The sequence below is a fragment of the Talpa europaea genome (genome assembly GCF_964194135.1).
Source record: "Talpa europaea genome assembly, chromosome: 9".
NCBI classification, from domain to species: Eukaryota; Metazoa; Chordata; class Mammalia; order Eulipotyphla; family Talpidae; genus Talpa; species Talpa europaea.
In genome coordinates, this window is record NC_140076.1 from 107,534,930 (window position 1) to 107,545,314 (window position 10,385).

The following is a 10,385-nucleotide window of genomic DNA, read 5'->3' on the forward strand; positions in this document are numbered from 1 at the left end:
TTTTACTGAAAGAATGCCTTCTTTTAACAGCTCCTACCTGGCCTCCCATGTGCTAATCCCTATGTCACACTCTCATCTTTCCGTGAATACCACCTGCCACATGCTGTCTTTTCATTAGAGCATTTCTTCTTTGTATGTCCTTTAAGTGATGAAAGGTCTCTGGAAACAAGGGCCCCTGACCTCTTGCCTTTTTTATGAACACTTGAAATAAAATGATTGTGTAACCATGGAAGCAGTGTTTTATGTATGTCAAGTAGGTCAGATATATTAATCATTCTGTTATGGTGGAAGGGACTTTAAACTGTTCCATTATGACTGTAGACTTGTCTATTTCTCTTTTCAGCCCTGTCAATTTATAGAGACTTCAAATTTTGATACCATCTTATTGGATTACTTCCTTATTATAATGAAATATCCGAGAAATCTCTAAGAATGTTTCTTGTCTTAAAAACTGCTTTATCTGATGTCAGAATAGTTTCACCAACTTCCTTTGGTTAATGTTTGCATGGCATATTTTTCCCATCTTTTTACTGCAATATTACTGTCTTTGTGATATGTCTCTTACAGGCCACATATACTCAATAACTTGTTAAGTAAGAAAAAACACTGGCAGTCTTTGACTTAAAACTAGAATATTTAGCCCTTTTATACTTTATGTAGCTACTGGAATATTTAGGTTTAAATCTGCCATCCTTTCTCCCCCTTTTTTACCAAACCAATCCATTAAAGGGAAACTGAGGTCCTCAAAGCCATGGGACTTGTGTGCAGAAGATCAACCTTCAGGATAAGAGGACTTGGTTTTTTGTTGGCATGACTTAGAACATTTGACAGCATGGGGGTGTGGGTGACCAAAACATTTGAGCCAGATCTTCCAGTGAAAGTTAGGTTTTTAGGTGAAAAAGGGAGGAAAGTCTTAATAATGCTGCCTGACAGGTAAAGCACCAAATTCAGAGTGGACTTTTTCTAGACATTATTGTCTGAGCAGGTGTGTTCAGTTGTTAACCCACAAAAATCCAGCACTGCTGGCTAATAGGATCCCTCTCATCTTGAATATTGGTTTGGACATTCTTGATGGTGGCCCTAGGCTCAACCTCAAGGGCAATGGTCTTGCCCATCAGAGTCTTATAAAATATCTGTGTCTTTGCATCTGCTGGCTGATTGCTTCCTTGAAGAGAAAGAGCTACATCTATAATTCTTTTTGACCCATGTGTTTTCTCTCTTTGGAGAGAATATCAATTGTGAAAGGAGACGCAAAGAAAGAAAATTTTCAGGCTGCAGACTAGATTTCAGGCAAATAAATTTTAGCAAAGAGTACATAGGGAATTTGAGATGTGGTTATTTATTTTATGAAAGGGGATGTTATATATTCTAGCACCAGGCATGAAGGCCCAGGGGGAAAAGAAACAGAATAAGAACATGTTCATCTATGTCAGGATGGGACCATTGAAGTCATTTACGATAATAACATGAGATAAAAAGTCAGAGATTGACTTTCCAAAGACCTTCAGCATGCTAGTGGTAGAGCTCACATTTAGATGTCTCCTCACTGTGAAGTCCAAGATGTTTGCTCATCCATTATACCTTGGAGTTGAGTTGAAGGTTGTATCTGCCTGCCTCCTCCACTCTGCCTCCACTCCTGTGTGATCCTAGACCTTAGAGATGTTTGTTTGTTTGTTTGTTTGTTTTTTGAGGATATGCCAGCACTGCTTTGAGATCATGGCCTGCTTTACAATTGAAAGAGAAACTAGGATAAAAGAATATTGATGCATTCTGAGACTGCCCAGGAGCCTACAATGGAATTGAGAAACTTTCAAAGAAACCTGTTCTTAACACAAATGTTTTTGAACTTGAGCTCATCTGAGATCTTTAAGATCTGGGAATACTATCTGCATCAAGACCTCAAGATCTCTACATAGTTCAAGCCCCAAACAAATCAGAGTTAAGACTAAGTCCAGATCCACAGGCACCTACAAAACATACCATATCCTATACTATCACTGCTCATAGCTTAGCTATTTTACTTGTAATGAGAAGGGAGGAAGGGTTGCAGCAAAAGTATGAGGATGAGAGTGGTTTTGATGATGGAAAAAATGGTATGATTTCAAACACAAGATTTATACTGAGGGGCTAGCAGGGTGCAAGGCTGGAAAGGCAATGGAGGCTAGTCTTGCTCACAAGTGAAGGAGAAAGGACTCCCTTTATGAGGCAAAAAAGGAGACACGAAAGCCCCACTCTCAGGGACTTGAGACTGTCTATAGAATAGACATGGAAGGAAAAGAAGAGGGTCATGTACATGGTTACAGACGATAAGCGTGAAGAGTACTGCTGGAGGGGAGGGGAATGAAGAGTCCTGAGGGCAGGAGCATCCCAGGAGCACTGCAGCAGAGGAGCCCTGCAGATGCCAGTGACCAGGGGGTTGTGGGGAGCAGAGGGAAGTGACAAGTCAAGAAGACCATAGAGTCAGAGCCCCAGTGATCTAGAGAAGTTTGGAACCATTCACAGAATAAAGTGCTGGCAGCTGGAAAAGAACCTGCTGGAAAGTGTCACCCATTTTGCTCAGGGCCTGGTTGCCTGGTACTTATGTGGGGACAGCCAAGCCAGACTGCAGCCAGGAAAGTTTCATAGTGGAGAGGAATGAGAGCAGTAAGGAACCACACTCAGGCTGCCTCAGGAGCAGAGGGTTGAGACAAAGTAGGAGGAACAGGAGCAGGAAATGAAAAAAAGAAGGTAAAGAATTTGGAGGCAAAGGAAATGGAGTAGGTTATGACCTTCTGTCCTTTGCTTAAGGGGGGAATTTTCTCCTCACAATAAAAGAAATGAATGACCTAAAAGAATAAAGAAATACAAAGTTACTCAATGCTTCTGCTTGTGAAAACAACAACAACAACAACAGAAAAAAACATGAAATAGCCAATTAGTTGTTTCTCTATCCAGAGTACATTGCCCTGTGCATAAACCTCTCCATCATGGGGCTTTTTAGTATGACTCCTGCACTTAAGCATAATCTTTTGTTTTTGTAAAAAGAAATCAAGATAATATTGTTTTACTGTCAGTAGGTGGTTCTTCAGTGGGTTTGAGCTTTGAAAGCGCCGCCAATACCAACATTTACTTTGGAGGCTTTCAGGACAGAGGAGCTTCTTATAGGGGACAGGAGAGAAGGAAGACCAGACAGAAGCAGGCTGGACAAGGAGACTCTACCACAGAGGCAAGATGACGAAGCTCACCCTGCTCACGGGTAAGGACCCCTGCAACTCTGTCTCTGAGGCCCTCTCAGCCTGTTATTTTCCTGCCCCTTTAACACATTCTTTCACCAATGAATTTCAACCCAATCCGCCAAGACGATTGCTTTTGGGAAAAGTAGAGGCGCACAATTCCTTCCCTGGTGATGACTCTTGTTGTCCCCTGGAGTCTCCATTCCTGTACCAAACCTCAGAGGTTCTTGGCAATTTAATGGTCTTGTGAGTGGGAGCAGAGGGAAGTGAGCTTCAGAAGGAAATCTTGAGGTTTTGTCAGCCTCAGTAGGTTGGGCGTCTACAGAGAGTATTCAAAGGACTCAGAGTAAAAGGCAGGAAAATTTCCTGCTGCTTAAGTGAAGCGCTAGACTTCACTGCCCTGTTCACGGATGTCTTTCTCCAGCTCATTATTTTCTCTATTGCTTTAAGGTCTGCTCTTCGTGCTGACGGCTGAGATAGGTATGTATTCCTCTCCCGCGGGCGCCATATTGTTCCTTGGCTTTATTTCTTCACAATGTGGAAATTCAGTATGGCTCTCTGTCCCTCTTCAAGCAAAGAGTATTCATTTCTTCTTTTAAAGGGAGTTCAAAAATCCCTGAGCAAGTTGACAAAGGGATGATTGACCAAAAAATCCCAAAGCAGAAACTGCCTAGACAGAGGTCTTAAAAATAAATGTTAACAAGAAAAAAATAACTTGGTGAAGCATCTACATGGTGCATTCTGCTCTGTTAAACCCTTTTAAAATCAGTCATCTTATGAGTCTTTAAAACAGGTCTCCTCTGAGAGGCGGAGAGGAAAGGCAGGGCCACCCCAACTAATTAATTGGCCACCCCAGACCAATTAACTGAGGCAGATGAGTGATATGACTTGTTCCAGAAAATACAGAGAGTTCGTGTCAGAATCTAATCGGAATCCAGGATCCCAGGCACCTAGTGGATGGTTCATTTCCCTCTGAGTGCAATTATTACCCAGGGAGACAGCTACAAGTGCTGAACAGACTGACGTTGCATTCTTTCTGTGTTTCTGTTTACAAATGAGTAAAATGGAAACAATTGTACCTACCTCTAGTGTTTTGGTGAGGATTAATGAGTGACTTTAAGTAAATTACTCAGTGTAGTAATTGGACAATTAATAAACAAGGGGCCTCCCTGGTGGTGCAAAGGGTTAAGCACCACACTGTGAAGCAGTCGGTGGCCTCTGCGGCATGAGTTCAATCCCCGGCGGGCCAGGGAGCAACCCACGTGGCAAGGCAGACCTCTCCTGTCTCACCCGCTACTCCCCTCAGCAGTGTGTTTAGGTCAGTCTGTCTGTTCTGTTCCCCACTCTGTCTCTGGTGAATCCTCCCATCCCCCGCATCTCTGGCCTGTACCCTGGCTGTTGTATGCATAAATTGATGAATCTTTAAAAAAATAAATAAATAAATAAATAGGCCTTAGTGATTGCTATTATTAGCATGTAGAGGGAACTAGATTACGTATAAATCAGAGCTTACTAGTTTTAAGATTTAATTTCAGCGAAAGGCACTGATTTCTAAGTTTCTTTAATTCTCTCTTGAAGGGACAGAGCTGCCGCTAAGATAATTCAGCTCTGAATTTGCCTATTTATCAGTTCGCTGAAGTACACAAAGTTCTCATTCCAATCTCCCCATCCCTTTGAGACTTTGATAGGAAAGTTGTTTGGAAAGTCTTGGTTTCCTAAACAATCTGTGATTGCTATTACAGGAGGGTTCTTGGTAATAGTGTTCCACCCTATCCCTCCTGCTAACAGGTTCTGCCTACCACCTGACATGCTACTTCACCAACTGGGCCCAGTACCGTCCTGGCCTGGGACGCTTCAAGCCTGATGACATCGACCCCTGCCTCTGTACTCACCTGATCTATGCCTTTGCTGGGATGCGTAATAACGAGATCACCACCATCGAATGGAATGATGTTGAGCTTTACCAAGCTTTCAATGGTCTTAAAAACAAGTAAGTGTTGAAAGAACTGATGTTCAAAACATTCTTAAGAATCATTTGTATAAAACCTACTGTGACCTCCAGACTGACATTCAGGACAGGTCGATGCGCAGCACACACAAACATTCTGAGCTTCCTTATTATTGTCAGTACAGTGGTGCTGTGAGGGGAATGCCTGGCTCACAGGAGGTGATTGTCAGTGGGAGTCCAGTTCAGTTGCCAAGGGAAATTTAGAAAAGTCCAGTACTTGTGAGCTCAGATAAAAACAGTCTCGCACTTGGAGCAACCCAAAGCTGGCACTGATGAAACATTCAGGGTCCTGAGTCAGGCCTTTCACCCCAAGGGAAGTAATCAGATCTATTGAGACACTGAAACCTGCCAACCTTAGATCACCTACCGTTTTGGAAATGAAGGTAAGAATGAAGAGAACCAGTGTTGACAGGCTGCCAGAGACTTTTCTGACTTCTCAGTCACTATGATCGTTAATGTTACCATGGCTTTTTTCCACTTACCTTCCCATCTACCTTTCTTTCCATCTCTTCTGACACAATGCTTTGCTTCTTTTCCCTCAGGAATAGTGAACTGAAAACTCTCCTTGCTATCGGAGGCTGGAACTTTGGAACTGCCCCGTAAGTTTTTCAAGATGATTTTGTACAGGGAATTCACTATGTGGTATCAGGAGCTCCAAAGCCTCACCCTGTCTTTGTTGGGTCTCTCTCAGCTTCACTGCCATGGTTTCCACTCCCGAGAACCGCCAGACCTTCATCAACTCGGTCATCAAATTCCTGCGCCAGTATGGGTTTGATGGGCTGGATTTTGACTGGGAGTACCCCGGCTCTCGTGGGAGTCCTCCTCAGGACAAGCACCTCTTCACTGTCCTGGTGCAGGTGCGCTGCTTTGCATAGCATTGGGTGTGGGAGATGCACAACCAAACCTCATATGGAAGATAACTGAGGCTGAAATCTTCGTGCCTTATGGTCTCAGTGGAGATGAAGCACCTGGAGACCCTATTCTAGTGAGGGTGCTGCAGGGTGAAGGAGGGAAAAGAGGAATTTAATCCACAGAGTAGGAGGCAGAGTAGAGTTGATGTGCATATGATTTCTCCTACTCCTCTAGGAAATGCGGGAAGCTTTTGAGCAGGAGGCCCAGCAGGTCAACAAGCCCAGGCTGTTGGTCACCGCTGCCGTGGCTGCTGGCATCTCCAACATCGAGTCTGGCTATGAGATTCCCCAGCTGTCCCAGTGAGTAGGCACCTCTTCCTTACCCTCCTATAGACCTCACTTTTGAAGGACAGTCTCGCCCTTAGTCTGTCTTGCTGTTCAGGGGCCTTGTTTAGGAGGCTCTGGAAGTGGTATCTTTTCCTGCATAGGTGTGGGAAGTGGCCATGAGAAATGTTTCTAAATCCCTCACCCCACTCAGGTACCTGGACTTCATCCATGTCATGACCTATGACCTCCATGGCTCCTGGGAAGGCTACACTGGAGAGAACAGCCCCCTCTACAAATACCCAACTGACACTGGCAGCAATGCTTACCTCAACGTGGTGAGTCCCTGCACAGACTCATTTGCAGACCAGAGATGATGTTATAAATCACAGGGTGATTTGGGGAGAAAAGGCATCGTGAATGTAGTAATTAGAGGGAGAAAGCATTATAAATGTAGAAATTTTCTCAAAAGGGAAATTAGGCTGGTATCACTAATTTAACTAGTTCCGTTTACTAAAAAGTCACCAAAAAAGTAATTTTATCAGATAAGAAATAAGATATTATTCAGTCTTTAAAAAATTAGATCCCATAACTCATATTTCAGTAAATTACAAAATCTTTCTCCCAGCTTTCTCTTCTTCCAGTTCCCCTTCTGTTTACTCTATTTTCTGTTATTCTAATTTCTTGCACATGTCTGCCACACAGAATTTCAGTCATTCACCAGTGGATCATACCAAGAAAGTCATGGGACAAAAAACTTTGTCCTCACATGTATTTTTGAAGGGAAGGGTTTATCTAATATCCCATACTGGTGTGTTATTAAAAAGAAGTGAGTTGAAATATGGACATACCACTTCAACAGAGGTATGTGAATGATGCTCTGAAACACACTACAAATACTTTGTATAGCTGGTGCAACCAAACCGAAAAACCCTAGCTAGTAACTAACTACTAGACCATCATCTGGGTGGGAGCTCTAGCTAACTCCCTCCCGTTGCAGGAGTACGCCATGAACTACTGGAAGGCTAATGGAGCCGCAACTGAGAAACTCATCGTTGGATTCCCAACTTATGGACACACTTTCCTCCTAAGCAACCCTGCCAACAATGGAATCGGAGCTCCTACCACTGGCGCTGGCCCTGCTGGGCCCTACACCAGGCAGTCTGGGTTCTTGAGTTACTATGAGGTATGTTCCTAGGAATTTTAGAAAGGGGGAAGGTAAATTTCCCTTTGTCCTTGGATTTAACAATGTTAACAATAGTCCCCCTTCTTGGCTCATTTAACTAACAATTGAAGCTAAAAGTGGATGCGCTTAGCTTCTGGAAGAGAGGCAAGATACACACTGGTGTTTGCTACTTTAGTTGGGCCCACACTAGGGCCCTTTAGGTTGAATTCCAAATACAGAAAGAGTATAATCAATGAGATTATACTCATTTATAAATACTTCTAACTCATTTATAAGTTTTTGTTTTTTAAAGATTTAGTTATTTATGTACACAAGAACTGGGGTACAGACCAGAGGTGTGGGGGATTGGAGGACTCACCAGAGACAGAGTGGGGAACAGAACAGGCAGACTGACTAAAATACACTGCTGAGGGGAGCAGCAGGTGAGACAGGAGAGGTCTGCCGCACCATGTGGGTAGCTCCCTGGCTGGAGATTGAACTCATGCTGCAGTGGCTGTGGATAGCTACCTAGGGTGCATCTTCATCCCTTGTGCCACCAGGGAGACCCATTTTTTTTTTAGAAATGGGGGACAGGCCAGAGTCATGGGGGGGTGAGAAGATTCACCAGAGAGAGCAGGGAGCAGAACAGGCAGATGTACCAAAATACACTGCTGAGGAGAGCAGCAGAAGAGACAGGAGAGGTCTGCTGTGCCAAGTGGGTTGCTCCCGGCCGCCCGGGGTTCAAACTCGCACAGCAAAGGCTGCAGACATCTTCTCAGGGCTGTGCTCAACCCCTGCACCACCAGGGAGGCCCATTTTTAAGTTTGTTTTTTTTTTTCACATTGAAAATAAATGACCCAAATATAACAAAGAAACAGAATCCGAAATAAATCAAGAACTCTAGAACTCTCAAGTCTTCTTTTCAAGTAGCTTTTACACATCTGTCATCTATTTCCCCACCCCATACACTTTTCCCCTTGCTATGTGGACTATTTGCTTACCTCTGACTGCGTCCTCATATCTTTTTAGATCTGTACCTTCCTGAAGAATGGGGCCACTGAAGTGTGGGAGGCCAGTGAGGAAGTTCCCTATACTTACAAAGGCAATGAGTGGATTGGATATGACAACACCAAGAGCTTCCAAATCAAGGTAGAATGTGTTCAACAGGCTGTTGTTGCCTGTGAGTTTGTTCCCATTTGTAACCCGGAGCCACAGGTTGACCTTGATGTCTGAACTTGACTGAATTTCTCTCTAATTACCCCAGGCTGATTGGCTGAAGAAGAACAACTTTGGAGGTGCCATGGTCTGGGCCATTGACTTGGATGACTTCACAGGCTCTTTCTGCAACCAGGGCCGATACCCCCTGATCAGTACCCTGAAGAATGCCCTCGGTCTGCAGAGTGCAAGTGAGTTAGGGGGTGAGAAGGAACCCAGAGCCTCAAACTTGTGAGAAATTTCAGACTTTTTGGAAGTCAAAGAACCATTGTACAAGTGATTTTATGGCTTTTGCTCCATTCATGTTTGGCAATGACTCCCTAATGGTGGAGAGAACAAACAAATGAATCTATTCATTTACTTCATAATTTAAAAGAGCCTTTTTGTGCATCCATTATGTATGCAGCTCTCTGCAGGTAACCCAGGGGACCCCAAATACATAACTTACAGTCTCTACTCCATAGAAACTTGCAATCTACTTACAGAGGATTGATGCAATTACAAAGTCAGATAACAACACAGAAGATATTGTATAATTAAGTACCAGATAAGGAATAATAAGCTTTCTTGTGTTCAAGTTCATGGCAATGAGAAGAATCAAAGTATCAGGTTGAGCTAGGAAGGAGAAAATACTGAACTGTGCCTTGAAGGATAAAGAGGGAGTTGATGAGCAAAGAAGAGCGGGGTGGTGGGAAGGCTTACTGCATCAAGAGGCTGAAACACACAGAGACATGGAAGGAAGAACTTAGAACAAAATCTAGGTTATTACTTCTCACATGTAAGGCATCACTGATTAAAAGCAAGGGATTCAGGATCTAATGTTTTCTTTCAGGTTGCAAAGCCCCAAGCCAGCCCATTGATCCCGTCCCAGATACCCCCAGCTCAGGCAGTGGCAGTGGTGGCTCTGGGAGCAGCTCCGGGGGGAGCAGCTCTGGAGGGAGCGCCGGTGGCAGCGGATTCTGTGCCGGCAAGTCCAACGGCCTGTACCCTGACCCCACTGACAAAAATGCCTTCTACAACTGCTTGAATGGGCAGACCTACAGTCAGCACTGCCAGGCTGGCCTTGTCTTTGATCCTTCCTGTTCCTGCTGCAACTGGTGATATGTTTCCCAGATACCACCTGACTCATTCCGTCCCAGAAATTGTACAATAAAGGGTTGAGCATTGCATGTACTGACTACTGCTTCTTTACTGAGGTCTTCAATGTAATTAATCCCAGACTCCCAACAACACACTTGGGCTCCATCAGTCCACCTGGTTTCTATGGACCACCTGCAGCAGCGTGCACAGCCCTATCCTGGGTGTAGGTGGCAGGCTCAGAGGGATTCAGAGATGTTTGTTCCTTTTATTCTCAAAACATATACTCAGATGAGGGCAGGAGGAGAAAGGAGGTAAGACTCAGATAAAGATCCATTATAAAAAGTATCATGTTCATTCTATTGGAGAAACACCTCTACGTGTTCAAGGGGTGCAGGAGTGGAGACTGGGAGGTCTCTAACTGTGAAAATAAGAAAGTGGTTTTAAGCAGGATTTAGGATAAAGAGTCAGCCTGCCCTTTGAAGCTTTGAAACCTGTCATTGACTTCTCCTCTCTAGCTATGAAAATCCTAG

General features: G+C 44.0%; 1 protein-coding gene across 1 annotated transcript; it reads left to right on the forward strand.

Moving 5' to 3' along the window:
• Positions 1-3,210: 3,210 nt before the first annotated feature.
• On the forward strand, positions 3,211-9,876 carry LOC311176363 (acidic mammalian chitinase-like; the record flags this gene model as incomplete). Its single annotated transcript, XM_084241814.1, has 11 exons — positions 3,211-3,235; positions 3,663-3,692; positions 5,001-5,202; positions 5,763-5,819; positions 5,912-6,077; positions 6,307-6,431; positions 6,610-6,733; positions 7,396-7,581; positions 8,590-8,709; positions 8,825-8,966; positions 9,608-9,876. The coding sequence occupies 11 exons, from the start codon at positions 3,211-3,213 to the stop codon at positions 9,874-9,876; spliced, it is 1,446 nt and encodes a 481-aa protein (XP_084097940.1).
• Between the last annotated feature and the right edge of the window lie 509 nt (positions 9,877-10,385).